Source organism: Lepisma saccharinum, chromosome 30, assembly GCF_977018435.1.
Source record: "Lepisma saccharinum chromosome 30, izLepSacc3.1, whole genome shotgun sequence".
Classification (NCBI taxonomy): domain Eukaryota; kingdom Metazoa; phylum Arthropoda; class Insecta; order Zygentoma; family Lepismatidae; genus Lepisma; species Lepisma saccharinum.
The window spans coordinates 9,141,504-9,159,260 of NC_139258.1; the positions used below are offsets into that span (position 1 = coordinate 9,141,504).

Below are 17,757 nucleotides of genomic sequence, written 5' to 3' on the forward strand. Positions count from 1 at the left end.
TCCGGTTACGTTGACGGTGCTATGGACGATAAGATGAAACGACAAAGTGGAGATTCTTTTACAAGGAAATAGCGTGTCAGCTGCATGGTTGCACAGTTCGATTGGGAACAAATTTGTTGAGTCAAGTATCACTTCGTAGGTTTCCGAAGGACGTAGAGAGACGAAACCTGTGGATACAAGCAGAACGAAAAAAGGATTGGTACCCGGAAAGGATTTGTATGACTTGCATTTTGCTACAATCATGTTGATCGCTTATCTGCATATTGTGTTGTGGTGAAAAGAACGGCAATGTTTCAAGCCGAAGCGACACACGACAGCAGTGGTTCACACTGAAGTGACAAGCGACGCAGGCCCATTTAGTCTATAAATAACCATTTACCGCGCATGGGAAATCAAGTATCAGGCGGCACAATACACGTCATTGAGAATCTGAGCGACACGTGCAAATTGTCGCGTCCCTTCGGTTCGATACATTTCGTTGATCACTGAGGATTCACTTTCAAGTGGCACGGAGATTACACACCGAAGCGGCAAGCAACGGCCCCTTATTCTAAAGGAAACAATCCACCTTGCATACGAGTACAACAGACCGAGGCGACACGATGCATAGTACTGAGAAAACAGACCAGTCCAAGCGACACGTGCATGTTCTCGTGGTGAATTGGTTCGAAAGTAAGCTTTCAGACTGAGGCGATACGTGTCTCTTGGAAACCAACATTAAAAAAATAAACAACACATTCCCAATTAAAGCGACACGACAAATTGCAGGTGTCGCTTCTCGCTTCATGTCGCTCGGACTGGGCCGTTTTATCAATACCGTGCATTGTGTTGCCCCGGCCTGTTATTTGCGGAAGCGTACTGGTGAATGGTTTGCTTTAGATCGAATGCTTCTGTGCGAAATCTCGATATCGCTTGTCGCTTCAGTCTGAAAACTCCCTTGTTGTTTGAAGTAAATTCGTGCAAGTGAAAGTGGCATGCCATATCATAGGTTCTCCCGGCCAAGTTGAAAGCACACATATTTACTAGCATTTGCATGTGTCATTACTTCTGCAGATTTGTTGGCAAAGATTCACTTAAGTATACTTTATAATATAATAATATCACTAGTTTTATAGAATTCTCTTTCCCTCACTTTTCCATTTACCAAATAATTGAATATATCAAAACTTTCGTACGTTTTCAGTTCATCGTGCGTGTACATGAGATACGTAGTGGTCACAAAGACACGTCATGTTTCAATAATCTGCTCTGCAGTTGATCATCCGACGGATTCTTGACGTCCACTCCTTCATAGTAGAACTTTAACAAATACCTTTCTTGACTATCGTCGGACAACTGATGAAAGCAAGCGCTAATTTCTTACTTCGTATGCCGGTGAATCTGTACTGGAAACAACGGGAACTGGCCTAAACCGGAAGTTCCGGGGGGACCGGGCAAGACCTCTCCAATGTTTACATTTTTAACACGGTCCATATCTTGTTTACATGAAAGTGTAGGTTAGAATTTATTTTCGGTGAAGTGAAGTACCTGACTGAATCTGTCTGTCCCAAACGTAACCACTCAATCCGCCACTGATATGTACAAATGCATATTATCTGTTTCTGCACTGCACCATTCACTGTAGCTAGTTGCGGAAGACTGCAGAAATTTGTCGTCGGTTCAGAAACAGTTTGTCTCCCACTTCGAATCGAACATAGGTTCCGTACATTAAAACTTAACATTCGCACTTCAGGAACACACGTTGCTCACATTTTCAAATGGCAGCTGAGAAACAGCGAATCAGCAATCAGTTATATTTTCTTCCACTGATATTGGGTATTTGTGAGTCACAAGTCACCAAATGCTGTTAGCAGGACAAAACAAATGAGCATCGGTACACCACATGTTTCCAAACATACTGACGGATTGAATTTGAAATTGTGCATGCACCAGCAATTAGGCTATTTTGCACCCATCACATTATACAGGGTCCAGCCCCTTACCATAACTAAAAATATAACTAATACAGAGTGTCCACAAAGTCCTGTCCCTTGAACTTTGAATAGCTATAAGTTGGTAACGAAATGTTGGAGATGAATACGACTTTAGCACAAGAGAGCATGGTCCTTTGGCATGTTTTGGGGTTGAAATAAATACACCACGTACCTGAAGAAATGCAGGAGGGGGAGGGGTATCGTGCAGGGTGGAGAAAAAAAATGAACAAAAGCTATTTTTGCCCCAAAACGTCTCTCAGTTCCTGGTTTACGATAACTTTCTCTGAACTTTTAGTCTCTACGTGCACAGAAATGTCGAAGGAGGTTATTTTTTTGGTTGCAATGCGTAGGGTGACAGAGAAATGACATTTTGTGACGTCAGCAGGAAATCCTACTTTTTGCACATTTTCACGGCAGTTTGCAACGCTGCGAGCATCAAATTGCACGGCACGATCCATACTCGGTATCTACACAACATGGGAAGAAAAAAGTACTGATATCGAGTGATCGTAAATTGTAACATCTGGTATGGACGGTTACTTTTACCGTTTCTTGGTTAGCAACACTGACTTCTATGTTGAGCAATCCAGGCGGCGCTGCCGTGCTTTGTAACTGGATTAAACCTGTCAGCGCTGGTCTGTTTGTTGCATTATTGGCTCGTCGGTTGTGTCGTATGTGAGTGACGTTGTTTTAGCTGCTGTGAGTGCTATTATTAATTTGATTTAAAAGTTATTATTCCTTTATCTTTTGAAATGAGTTACACCTTGCAAGAACGTGTTTTTATCCTCAAATGCTTCTTGAGAACAAACAGTCATCAACACGTGCAGGAACAGTTTTTATTGAGGTATCCTGGCAAGAGTGTACCTGTACCACATAGGAAAAAAAATGCAGCTTAAAAACAAATTTGATGAATCTCGTAGCGTGTGTGACAAGCCACAAAGTGGAAGACTTAGTGCCTTTCCAGCTGATTTTCTGGAAGATTTAGAACTGTGATTTGTAGCGGTGTGCGGGATCCCGAAAAGTCGCGACCGGGATCGGGAAAGAAATTTCCCGTCCTGATCCCAACTTCGGGAAATGACTTCCCGACTTTTCGGGATCCCGAGCAGTCGGGAAATACCGAATGGTCATTTTAAAAAGTCGTTAATTCTCGACATTTTCTGATTTGTAAATGTCTGAAACTTATCGGAAATTGTTAGTTTTTGTACGAGAAATGCAAAAACAATAACTTAAGGTGAAAATTACCTGTAGAATTCGAGATTTCCAGAGCTTCGTCCCGAAAATTTCCCGACTATCTCAGTAAATTTCAATTTTTTTCCGTCCCGAATGTCAGGATTTAAAAAAAAATTCCTGTCCCGATCCCGTCCAGACTCAAAAAATTCTGTCCCGCACACCCCTAGTGACTTGGAACATCGGTATGCTCGTTCGCCTAAGAAATCACTCCGGCGTTTATCAAAAGAATCGCATATCCCCAAATCTAACATACATAGAGCACTGCGTAAGTTAAAGTTTCGTGCTTACCGTGTTCATGTCGTACATGAACTTAAATTTCCTGATATGGACAAAAGAATACGATTTGCTAGATGGTTTCTTCAGACATTCAGGTCTCAAAGGGAGCTTGACAAAGTTTATTTTCCCGATGAAGCATGGTTTCACCTACCGGGTTATGTTAAGTCAGAACTGTAGGATATGGGCTACCGAAAACCCTCATGTTTTACATGAGGAGCCACTTCATTCCATGAAAATAGGTGTCTGGTGTGCGATATCACGACGGCGCATTGTTGGACCATTTTTCTTCAAGGAGACTGAAGAGTGCTGTGTATATGAACATTGTGCAGGAATTTGTGTCGATGTTAGAGGATGAGCGAGACGCATTGTTTCAATAAGATGGGGCCTCGAAGTCATTTATCACGCGAAATAATGCCTTTCTTGAGAGAATTTGTTCATAACAAATTGATTGTGGACACTCTGTATAAGATAACTATGTAGAATGTCGGAGGACAAATATTCTTACCTGGGTTAAAAGTTGAGTCTGTACAGGGACAATCTGCATGCAAGGACAAAACACAGAATGACACACACACAGTCCTACGGATCATTATACTGGCCGTAGGTCTAGATGCCAGAAACTCTCTCTTCTGCAATTTGCATCATATATTTCTGGATAATGTAGCCAACTTCCATTCCTTCAACTAAGCCATATCTTAGCTAGTCATGTCTCCAGTCTCGTGAAAGTAAAGTTCAAATCTGCCGTACGTGTACTATTATACATACATAGTGTTTATAAAATTATTATTTAAGTATCACTTAGCAACTTACAAGTGCTTGTATGTAAATATTAGGAAATGATCAACTACACCATCTGTTAATTAGCCATTATTGAAAGTTCAATATTGTTGAGTAATTGTTGCATATAGTTCATGTCCCAAAGGTCGCTCAACAATTAGAGAATGAAAACAAGGATAGGATACAAGCAACAAACATTATCTTAACATGTATCAGGCACTGACCCACAGGGAGGGCGATAGGGGTGATCGCTCCTCCCAACGGCCACACTTTTGGTCATATTATTATGCCTAATACTTTTGAAGACTCAAATATTCTGCCTTTTACCGCCAAGTTCAACATGCCCAAGAACATTTTTTTTAATTGTTAATTTGATGAGTCTCTTCACGTGATAGGCTGATCGGAATTGACCCTACAATTTAAATTTGGAACCAAACCACTATGCAATATGCCTGAAAAAGGTTTTTGTCTTTTTTTAAATTTATTTTACTTCTATTATCCTTCCGTTTACTGTGACAATGGGACGAATTATGACAATAATAACCATCCATTCCAGACCTGGACCCCTATTTCTGCAAAACAACTCGTTAATCTCTAGTACATGGAAATCAGCTTGCCTCCTGTTTACAGTACTATATCTTATTTACATGAAAAAATGCAAAGCACCAGGTGGCCAGAATTAAAGTTATCCAACTCAGAGCCCTCTGTAGCCTGTTTGAGGCATCGTTGAACTCTGAAATTTGATGAATCCACTATGCAGACCATGGGGAAGGGGATGGTGATAAAAAAAGTTAAATTTTCCTCCACCAGGTTGAAATGTGGCGCTGTACTTCTATGATGGGTTGTAATAATGACGTAAACTGCTCCAATTGGTTATGGATTTGCCTTTACCTTGCAATCTTGCAATAAACGAGAGATTATTTTCTCGCAACTTCTAGCCACTAACAAATGTCTTTCTAATTAATAACTCAGCTAAATCACTTAACGTGCCATTAAATAAGAAAGAACGTGCATTGCTGGTGAAGTTGTTTTATCAGAACGGTAGTAATAGTGCAGCTGCACTGCGAGGTTATGGTCATACGAAAGGACTTCGAAAGGGGCCAATGACCCATTTGAAGAGAATGGAGATCTGGGTGTTGCAGCAGGAAGGGGCCACCGGCCAATTGCAGAAGAAGTTGTCACCGAAGTGGCTGTTGCAGTGGCGGATAGAGCCTCTTGTTCCCGATATTCTGCGACTAGTGCACGAGCTGTGGCACGTTCATTGTCCCTGCCATGGTCGACGGTTCACAAAGTGCTACGGTCCATTTTACAGTGATACCCCTATAAGATCCATGTCGTTCATGAGTTAAAGCCACAAGATCCGGCTCTACGCGTGGATTTTGCTCTTCGATTTCTGGCGAGGATGGCTGTGGACGACATGTGGCCTTGGAATATTCTGTGGACAGATGAGGCGCACTTCACCCTCGATGGGGTGCTAAACACACAGACTGTCGCATATGGGGTGCCTCGCCACCCTGTGTGTTGCAGCAGCAACAATTGCATTCTTATTATGTCACTGTCTGGTTTCACTGCTTATTTCATTCTGGGTCCGTTTTTCTTCGAGGAGGTCCAGTCCGATGTTCCATTACGAGTGCACGTTATGCTCAACTAATGCACAGCACGTGGTTCCTGCCTTGCAAGAATGAGGATGTTTAGCGACCACAATCTTCATGCAAGATGGAGCAGCCCTGCATATTGGTAAACAAGTGATGGAACTTCTTCGGGACAACTTTGGCCCTGATCTTATCATCTCAAGGGATTTTTCCGATGCTTGGCCTTCCCGTTCGCCAGACTTAACTACGTGTGATTTCTGGCTATGGGGATACCTGAAAGATGGTGTGTACCACAGGCGCGGTTGGCTGTATAGCACAAATGTGCAGTGAACCCCCAGTAATATACAAAATAAACAATAACTGAGATGTTCATAAGCGTAGAGTGCCAAATTCTCTTAGTGAGAAGGAGAAACCGCGGGCCAGAGCCACTCAGCTCCCCTCTAGTTCCGTTTCGTGCAAAGCCTCCGCTGAACCTCCGCAAGGCAACCCCTACCATGCTAAAAGCTTAGGACGGCTAGCAGAAGCTCGACGCGTACATATGGTGAAAATATATGCAGTCGGATACTGGAGGAAGGTCGTCGCGTCAAAACGGACATGCGCAGTTCGTAGTATCACCAGCGAGCTGGAGTGAACCACACTCTTCTCTCTTCCAGTGTTGCCCTATGTGTTTCAATTTGAATTCATTTGGCATTCTCTTTGTATTATTTATATTTTACAAGACTTATTAGATTAATGAAGAGGGTGTAATATAAATGTAGAGGTGACCCCAAACGAAAGCTAGAAGTAAAGATGATGGGACAAATAAGATAAATATGATAGAAAACAACTTGCCTACACATTCAGTTTTTTCTTCTTTAAGATGGAAACACTTCAGGTGGAAGGAAGGAGCCGAAAAGTCAAAAATAGCACGAGGGCGAGGGGTCGCTCATCAGACAAGACTTAAACAACCTTTTAGTATTCTTATGTCAGACAATGCTTTCGTTGACATGTTAGGCTTTTTAGGTTTAGTTGTCTTAGGATATATACACTGCAATTTTCGGGGCTTTACCGTGCTTGACTAATAATGTAGTATTTACTATTAATTCAAGCCTAACCTAACAATGAAGATATTTCGCACTTACGTCAGAAGATGACCAAAAAGTTGTTTGGGTTTCGTGCGATCAGTTATACTCCACAACGAGAGGGTGTTCGAGGGGATGCACACGATTGACTTTGTTACGTGTCATTGTCTCCATACTTGTTAGCTTGTTTTGAAGTGCGTGGCTGGTGATTGAAATATATTTGGCGTGGTGATACGTTGAGTGAAGTGAGGTGGATTGTGTATTGGAAGGAGTGTAGTTGTTGCTGTGTGAGAAGTTAACATATTGCATAGAATAGAATCGAATCGCTTTGATTTAGCGATATACTTTCGAATAGTTATATTTATTTATTTATTTGAGAAATCCTGAATACAGAGAGAATCCATTTTATATCAAGATATCAACAGAGAGAAAAATAGAAATTAATAAATGAGAAGCACGCACACATATGTAACATGAATAATACAATAAAAATAATAAAAATTAAACAATAATAATAAAACAATAACAAGGGTATAACAAATATTAATTACTCTTCAGCTGCTTGATGCACGCATTTCTGAAAGCCTGCTTAGATAGATGGAAGCCTGGAGGATCATTTAGTGTATTGTACCTTGTTTGTAGCCTATAGAGAAATGACCTTTGTTCTAGGGATAGCCTTGAGGCTTTTGTGTAAAAGAAGTTGTTGCATTTGCTGTTGGTACGTGGGATCCGGATGTGAAGATGTGGCAAGAGTTCGTTAGTGAAAAGTTGTCCATTCATAATTTTGAAAAGAAATGTTAGATCTGAAACTTGACGGCGAAGGGACGGATCGTGAATTTGAAGAGTGGATAGAATTTCATGTTTGGAAAAGTTTGCAAGGGCTGGGCATCTATGTTTGACTATTCTGAATATAAGAATTATCTTGTAGTCTTGGGTTCGATTACTGATACATACTCATTTTAGCAGGCACAGATTTGTATTTTTAACTGTAGGTTCAGGATCCAGTTCCAATAATATAGTCTATTTGACAGTGGTGGGACCAGAAAAGAGTTGGCAAGAGTGGAAGAGGCAAAATTGAGGTGAGAATATTTTCTGAATTCTGAGATACTCCTAAATACAATACCATACGAATATCTTAAATTAAAATGATCGCCCCCTACACACACACACACACTCCTTGGTGCTGTTATCTGAACATAAAACAAATTAACTTTGTCAGTAATCTACCGGCCAAAATTTGAAATTTTCCCAGTACTATCTCTACGAACCAAAGCGTGTAGTGTCTCAAAAGGTTTAGATAAGTCCACTTTGCATAATTTTGGTGAACCCCCAAGAAAATTATGCACGAGCTGCGCCTGGTGTACCAGGAATGTGTACAGACGCTGCCTGAACTGAAAGCAAGCATAAACCAGCATCATTTCCAGGAACATGCTTCGTGCAACTGTTGATCATGCTGTGTTACACTTCCAACAGGTCATTCACACTTCTGGCACGCATACTGAACACTGCTGTACTGGCAGAAACCAACAATAAAGATTTGTACACCTGACTTATGTTTTTCAATATTCATTATTAGAGTGCCACATTTCAACTTTGTGGCAAAAAATTGAACTTTTGTTTGTCGCCATCCTCATCCCCATGGTCTGCATAGTGGATTCATCACATTTCAGAGTTCTACGATGCCTCAAACAGGCTACAGAGGCCTCTGAGGTAACTTTAATTCTGGCCACCCGGTAGGTTAGAATTGATTTTCGGTGAAGTACCCAACTCAACCTTTTACTCCTGCTAAAAGCCTTGTCTTTAAGAAAGAAAACAAAACTGATTTCATCTCTCTACACAACAATTAGTTCTCGAGCTACAATTATTTTTGTACTTCGCTGAAAGTTTGAAAAGCATACGCTTGAAAGGTACCATCTGCAGAGGTTTTCCAGGCATGCAAGGCTCTATACTCTAAAGCAGTGGTTCCCAAAGTGTGCCCCCGGCACCCTGGCTGGCTTACAGGAGTGCCGCAAAATGTTGCAATATTTAATTCCAATTAAAAATATATATAAAAGTATATCATAAAATACATATGTTTCGTGAGTATCTGTTTTAAGAAAAAACAACGTTTCGGGATCCAATTGTTCCCTTCTTCAGGTTCTCATTCTAGGCCAGTATGTTCATAGAATTAGAACTATTACTAAATTTTTTAATTAGCGTAAATGCTAATGGCTCTGTAACTCGTGCAGTTTTCATTCACCATCATCAGTATTGTCGTTGGACACAATTTCTGCTGATCTAGTGGCAATTTCTTCAATGTAACTCTGAAACTGAACCTGACAACACTGACGTTATGCCAGTACTTAGCCACGTCAATTAAGGATAGAGGAAATAGTTAAAACTGGATAAAAATGAATAAAAAGTTGATTTCATGCCAACTGGCTCCATACACGTAAAACATCATGATCTATTCCTTTCTCTAAAAACTCCAATTACTAAAGAAATCCATAAGAAAACTTTCACACACTAAACACGTTAAAACCCCTTCACAATGCCAGGCTTGCCCTCACGTCATATTCAACGAGTTGATATGTCTTCTTGCGGAATGCCGGAAGTTGCTCGGCTATAGTCTCCGTCCTTTCCCTCCCCCTCCTCCTCCCGTTCACCAACTACGTCATATCCATTTCAAAATTTTGAATCTCGACAGCTGCGCTGATCACGGCCGGAGTGCCTTGAAAACCAATCTTATCCTTACGTACGTCCCATCTCTTGAACATCTTAATCAACATTTCGTTGACATTCCCATCGTTCCTGTTTCATTTATTGTTCCTATCCTTACAAATGAATGCCGCTTCATAAAGATTCCTACCGATTGGTTTATTTTCGATCTTAACCCTCAACTACAGTTGTGACGTTCCACCGACAGGAGTGTTCCTTTTGTTACCCCGCCATTATTTTGACCTTGAGGCTACCTCTCTTTCAGTACCTTCCTCATCTTCAGTGTGCTGTGAAAGTGTGAAGGGAAGGGTTGCATTATCTGCTTCTGTGATGTTCTATTTATATACTGCGGTCTCGCGGACGTCACAACTGCATTTGAGGATTAAAATCACTGATGATTTATTACGATCCGTTGATCAGCTGTGTGTAAATACCGAGTTAAGAGATATTTTGGATTGGTGTATTTGTTTTGCTTAAATTCACAATATAAACAAAATATTTTTTTGAGGGAAGTTAAAAAATAATGTTTCGCTCTCAAAACTACGTAATTGTGTTCAGTGAATAACAAAGCATAAGACATGATTAAATTTACATCATTTAAAATATGCCTTGATATATTTATATTCCTTTTTCCATAGAGGTCCTGTGGACCGCATGACTGTGTTAGTGCCCAAAATGTTCACGACTGTGGTTAAGGGTTAACTATCTCTTTTCTTAATTCCGTGCCCTTCATCAATTACATGCTTGGACAACCCAGTTCTTGGGTTCCCTTCCGTAATGTCCTTGTCGTGTTCTGCCCATGTTATTCTCAAGCTCCTCCCAGTTTGTCCAATATACTCTTTATTCGACCTGAAGAAGGGAACAGTTGGATCCCAAAACGTTGTTTTTTCGTAAAACAGATACTCACGAAACGTAAGTATTTTATGATATATTTTTAATATACATAACGTGACTAAGTCGCACACGCCTTGAAAATGAGTTAATTCCAATATTCATTGATTCAATTATATGATTGTTCCAAATATGTGCATATTTAGTTCTTTTTAAATATAAAATGTTTCTAATTTAAAATATATATGTGTATTTTATAACTTAAGGCAAGCAACTTAACCACACTAAGAGTTGCAAGTGTTAGATAGGCCTAAATTCTGACTTGGGTGCCGCACAAAAATCTTGAAGCACTAAGGAGGCCATGAAACGAAAAAGTCTGGGAACCTCTGCCCTAAAGATTAAAAGCATTTAAGTAGAGGCACATAGTGGTTTGGATCCCACTTAAAACTATAGCTATAGGCCCGATTAGCCTATCTGAGCATAAAGTGGACAACAGAAACTCGTACACAAACATTTAAACGTGTTTTTATGTAACATTTCAGGAGAACATGCATTCCCTTCATCACACATTGTTAGTTTTGTCAATGTTACAGTTATAACAATTGGATAAATTTTGCAGATACAAAGAAACATGGCACTGCTGAGTTATTATTTTTTTACACAAATGGAGGTTAAGCCAACACAAGAAACTTCGTAGAAAAGATGATTTTGAGCTACCTGATAACATTACAGTCGAGTTGTTAGGTTCTAACAATGTAACATAATTGACAAGATTCATTGTATAACTGCTTGTTTTTGTAACTTTATTCCATTGTTATAACTGTATACATTTTCCACAAAAAATAGCATACATAATACGTATTTGTTGCACCTACCAAGGGGACAAAACCTACCACATTTCAATTTTTTTTTTGGTCTGAGTTGTGGCCGTGGTGGCTCAGTCGGTTACGTGTCTGACTACCATGCTAAAGGTCCCGGGTTCGATCCCCTGCTGGTTCAAATCTGGGAACTTTTCTAACGTTGGAAGCGGCCCCAGCGGCCACCCAGCGTCGAATGACATGGGTACGGGGGGGAAACCCTGGGGGGTAAAGGTGGTCAGGGGCGTGATGCTGATCACATCACCCCCACTCACGACCGGATCAAGAAAGTGTAGGGCGTTACCCCCACACCCCCTATACGCCTTCATGGTGTGGTGCTAAGCACAGGGGGGGACTTTACCTTTTTTTTCTACCTTAGTTTTTGAGTTATTGGCTTTGAAAACAGCAAAAATCCCAAAATTTCAAGACATTTTGTAATCTTTAAACAGCTATAGATGAAAAACTAATTAACCTAGAGCTCAAATTGGTGTCATTCCCTTCTGCTTTTAATGAGCTTTGATTTAAATTTCAGTTTTTTTTCAAAACCCCAGAAAAAATGTTTTTTTAATTTGAAAAACACCTGTTTTATTATTATTTATTTTAATGCTTTGAAGGCATGAATTGACTAAGCATGTGCAAAATTTCATAATGGGATGGCAATGGGTTTGTATGGAAATTAATTTTTTTGTAATGTAAATTTATCCCACTGTTATAACTGGGTACATTTTTCATAGGAAAATAGCATACATAATACCACACCATTTGTTGCAACTTGTGGTATTCAAGAAACTTTTCTAGCCAAAGAAACCAGTCACAGATTACTATTTGGAATGTTTTAATGCTGTTAGTTACATACACACAGTGCCTATACAAATTGAACAAATACATACACTTATTTTGTGCATTTTCAAAAATCAAGTGCAATTACCTGTTCCACAACCTTCAATTCATTTCATTGTCAATCATTCATCACTATAAATATCCCTTGCAATACACCCATACAGATATCACATAGTATTATCCATTTAACACACATTTTTCACTAGAGCTCTTCGTGATAGTGGGGTTCTTCTGCTGAAGGCTTCTTCCAACACGCACTTGGGGTTTCAAATGTCATCACATATTCACATCTGTTAGGTTCCCCCACACTAGTAATCTGATTATCAGTTCCACATACTAACTGCACCTGTAACAAAGAAAACATGCATTATTTTTAACTATATATTTATTTATATACAGGGTGATTGGAAATTCGACCTATTCCTGGAAAGGGGTAATACTAGAGCACATTTGCAACAAATTTGACCCTATACACCGGGGGTCGGAAATCAATGGGTTTCGAGTTATTGCAGTTTGTAGATTTTCGTGACATATTCCAACTTGCGACCAAAAAACTAATAATTTTGAAAAAACTACTACACCCTGGGCACTTAATTGACACGTTGCTAACAGCTGATAAATGAGTGACTACTGGGAAAAAAAATCATGCCCAAAATTACCATACCCACAGAAAGAAACAGTCACTGGAGCACACATCATGAAGAAATTTGGAAATTATCGTTTAAATCGAAGAGGATTACTCAAGAAAATGGTAAAACACTTAGCGTAAAAATTACGGAAAAAACTTCCTCGTTTCATCGCATGGGATAATTGTCGTCCAGCCACTGTCGCACACTCTGGAAATAGTGGGCTGGGCAGCCATCATGTTGGATCCTCCATCAGCGTCGTCAATTCTTCCCTTAGGAAGTTTTCGTAGGTTATGCCATTTAGGTTTTGTGGCAGAAAGAATGGCCCGATCACATGATTGTGGATGATTCCCATCCACACATTTAGTGAGAATTTTCTCTGGTGAGCCTTTTCTTTAGATTTTCTTGGGATGACCCTTAGGGGCCCAAAAATGCGCATTATGAAAATTCGTAATACCATCGCGGTCAAATTTGGATTCGTCCGTCCACAGAATTCTTGTCAGCTGGTGGATGTCTTCAGTGTCGGTAAAAATTGACAAAAATCCATCCTTCTGACAAGATCTCCCTCCTCAATAGCATGCACTGGCGTGTAATGGTATGGATACAGTCGTGCTGTATGCACAGTGAACCAGACTTTACATTGAGTCAAGCCAAGTCGCCTCGACACCGTTCTGCTCGAAAACACTGCATGATTTCCTCCTCTTCGACAGGGTCATGAACTCGGGGTCTGCCAGCATCGTCGAACCGATCCCGTTTCTCGAATGCGCCAATATGTCGTACCAAACACGCTCACGCCAGGTAAACTCATTTTCGTTCCTTTATTTCTCACAACCGACAATTTCTTTTCACTTTACAAAGAGGTCTACAATGCACCTTCTCCGCTATTTATTCAGATTTTTCCCCAACCCGTGTGCCAGTTGACAACATTTGTATCTTTTTGGAGAGCTTATGAAACAAGGAAGTTTTTTCCGTAATTTTTACGCTAAGTGTGTTACCATTTTTTTGAGTAATCCTCTTTGATTTAAACGATAATTTCCAAATTTCTTCGTGACGCGTGATCCAGTGACTGTTTCTTTCTGTGGGTATGGTAATTTTGGGCATGATTTTTTTTCCCAGTAGTCACTCATTCATCAGCTGTTAGCAACGTGTCAATTAAGTGCCCAGGGTGTAGTAGTTTTTTCAAAATTATTAGTTTTTTGGTCGCAAGTCGGAATATGTCACGAAAATCTACAAACTGCAATAACTCGAAACCCATTGATTTCCGACCCCCGGTGCATAGGGTCAAATTTGTTGCAAATGTGCTCTAGTATTACCCCTTTCCAGGAATAGGTCGAATTTCCAATCACCCTGTATATAGAGTCTTAAAGATTGGCAAAATGCCTTTTTATTTCCTGCTGAAATTATTGATAAAATTTTTCTTGATATACACTTTTTATGTTGTTGCTAATGTTTTAGAAGCTTTTTAATTTTCATTACTTTGTACCGTACTGCCTACTTTTAATTTTAATGCCTTTTTAATGAAATTTTTGATGTGTTTAAAAAATGTATATAACTTATTTTTCTTTGAAAAAAATTATTTATTAGCACAAAATGGAATTACAAATGGAGAGTATTGTTTAATAAACTGCATAATGGAAATGTTCTACTATTTCAACATTTCTTGTTATTCAATTTTCAGTAAGAAAAAACTTTGAGTACGGATTTAATGAATATCAAACTTGTTAATTAGTGTACAGAAAAATAAAACTCACAAAACAATAATACAATCAACTACAGATTGTTACATTGTATCTAAAGATATCAGTTTGACGGTTACGCGGAGATAGGTAATTAACTCTGATAAACTTACTATTCATTTTTCCGCGTAAGTTTTTTTCAGCGATCGATTTCGCCACTCGTCTGGTGGCTTCGTGAACTGACGCCTGATGAAGCCATCAGACGAGTGGTGAAATCGATCGCTGAAAAAAACATTCGCGGAAAAATGAAGAGTAAGTTTATCAGAATTAATTACAGATTGTTAATATGAAACACTTTGCACATAATAACAAATGTAACTAAGCCCTATTTCAATTCTGAATTTAACGCACCATTCTAAGTAATTATTAAATTAAATTGTACTCAGTGTTAGACATTTGTGTACAAACCTTAAAAAGTGAAATTATTAAAAACACTAAAATATATCCTGTGTAATAACAAATGAAAATGATATTAAAGAGAAAATAAAAACCAGCCTTAATTCAGAAAATGTGGTTACTTTTCTCTTTATAAACTTTTATCTTCTTGTATAATATGTAAGAAAGTAAAAGTTAAAATATACAAAACAATAATTTTGCCTGTAGGATTATACCGATCTGAAACTTGGTTCCTCACATTAAAAGAGGAACATAAATTAAGAGTATCTGAAAATAAAATTCTTAGAAAAATATTTGGGCTTAAAAGGGATCAGGAGACATGCAAGTGGAGAATGTTACATCATTTCGAACTGCATAATTTGTATTCATGTCCAGCAATTATTAGAATGATTAAATAAAGAAGACTTAAGTGGACAGGCCATGTGACATAAATGGGAGAGGAAAGAAGAATTTACAGGATTCTTGTTGGGAAACCTGATGGCAAGGAAGGCCAAGACGAAGATGGAGGGATAACGTTGAGATGGACCTGAAGGAAATCGGTAAGGATGGAAAAAATTGGATTGATCTTGACCAGGATAGGGACAGATGGAAGACTTGTCTTGCTGCAGCCACAAACCTTCAGGTTTAAGAACGGTATAGAGTTAGTTAGTTAGTATCCTGTGGGAAATGGACAATCTAAAAAGATGGAGTTTCCAGAAAAAAATTGCTGAAAAAATCCTTGCTTATTGTTTGAATTTACCAATACATGTTTTGCAGGTGACACACTCACTTCTATTTCTGCCATAATTTACCTATGACCAGGGAACGGATTTATATGTAAATACATATTTATATATCAAGCTGAAATCAGTTATATTTCGTATCATCTTAGCGCATCATGGCATGTAGACTTGAAAAATTCAGTTTTCACTTTCCATATTTGTACATATATTAGGTTTTGGCTCAAATATATTAGTTATTTCTCATATTATTTCCATATTTCAGAACATTTCTCAAGATATACTCGATATTTGTGCAATAACTACAGGACCCATGTGACAGAAAGAGTTGGGTGATTTTCTTGCAAATAACGGACAAATTTGAAATACACTCCCTTTTCTTCTTGCGATATTGACTGCAGTTTTAGTCCATGTAAATACATCTTAACAGACGACAGAAGAAAATTCCAACAAAATTTTGTAATTCGTTGCTTTGGAAACAGAAAATGAAAACACATTTTGTATTGTTTTACAATTAATGTCAATGTAAGCATACTGTATTTTCTGCAGCTCCTGTAGTGTCTTATATAGGGTGAGACAGTCAAACGGGAAGATTTAAAAAATTCACAAAAAATTGAGAGAGCAAATATTAGTTAATTTTTGAACATGAATGTGCTGTACGGGAGTGGAAACTATTAGAGTGCCTGAAAAATGTTCATTTTTTTAATATGGTGTCAGTAAGATGGCATCCTAGGTGTTGCACACATTGTCGGAGTCTCAGAGTAAATCCGCCCATTACGCTTCATAGCATCTCTAACGGAATGTTGTGGATCTCTTGCCGAATTCGTTCCTTCAAATTATCCATGGTTCTTGGAGGGTTGTCCTTGAATACTTTGGATTTGAGTAACCCTAAAGGAAAAAGTCAGGAGCCGCCAAATCAGGTGAACGGGCAGGCCACGGAATGTGCTGATGAGACGACCATGAAATGCGAGTCTAAGCACATCCATAGACACACTGGCAGTATAGCTAGTTGCACCATCCTGCTGGAAGAGTGTTTCTTCATCTGGGTCATAGTGATCGAGGACAGGCAGGACAAAGGTTACCAATATGTCAGCATAACGTCATGGGCGGATTTACGCTGAGACTCTGACAATGTGTGCGAAACCAAGTATGCCGTCTTACTGACACCATATTAAAAAAATGAACATTTTTCAGGTACACTAGCAATTTAAACTCACGTACAGTACATTCATGTTGAAAAATTAACTAATATTTGCTTTCTCTCTTTTTGTGTATTTTTTAAATCTTCCTGTTTGACTGCTTCACCCTATATTATAAAAAAGATAAATTTTTAGTACATATTTAACTCCACATGTTGGTGAAAATAACTAAACATGTATTTACATTTTTAGCACATTTACTACATATAAATCCGGTCCCTGGCTATGACTGAAGATGGTATTTCAGAGCTACAGCGTTATCTAAGTCTGTTTCAGTCTCAATGTTGAAAGGACAAATAACATTGAGTTGAAGAAAGGAAAGAGCTACTCACATGTGTAAATCTTGCTGGTCCATTCCAACAGGACTGTCCCCCACTAAAGTGCATCTGAGAATACAAATTGTCCTCTGATTCAATCCATTTGTTCCATGTACCCAACCTGGTTTCTGCTCCCCCAGCCTTAGGTTTTTGAGTAACCTGAAAAATATATTATTTATTACTACAAGGGTTGGATAAAAAGTAACGGCAACACTGCTGTCACGGGAAAGGGGTGATTCACAGCACCACAAGTGTATCGTGGCTGATAAGGGAATGTCAGACGAGGAAGTGTAGTGAGTGGGAATGGCTGTATGTTGTTCAGTCAAAAACAGCAGTGCTCTGAAGCAGAGGACGAGAGTTCAAGCACCCTAACAATATGTTTAGGCAAGAAGAACAACGTCTCCCAGGCACACGGTCAACGCAGCCTACTACTGCTGCACCCTCTTGCAACACCACCTTCGTCCTGCATTAAGGGGGAAGCGACGGCATGGTCTCCCATCATCCTGCATGACACTGCAAGGTGTCACACTGTGATGGTGCTCCTGCATAACTGGCAATGGGAACTACTGGAACATCTGCCATATTCACCCGATATGAGTCTGTGTGATTACGACCTTTTACCCAAAATGA

At 39.2% G+C, this 17,757-nt stretch overlaps 1 protein-coding gene across 1 annotated transcript in view; it reads right to left on the reverse strand.

Moving 5' to 3' along the window:
• Nucleotides 1–12,118: 12,118 nt before the first annotated feature.
• Nucleotides 12,119–17,757, reverse strand: part of GCS2beta (glucosidase 2 subunit beta) — a 42,745-nt gene continuing 37,106 nt past the window's right edge. Inside the window, exons 9-10 of the mRNA XM_083115298.1 lie at nt 17,143–17,286; nt 12,119–12,480 (exon numbers count right to left, since the gene is read on the reverse strand). Of these exons, the coding sequence (XP_082971424.1) occupies nt 12,337–12,480; nt 17,143–17,286 (288 nt within the window). The 3' untranslated portion in view covers nt 12,119–12,336. The remainder of the gene's footprint in view (nt 12,481–17,142; nt 17,287–17,757) is intronic.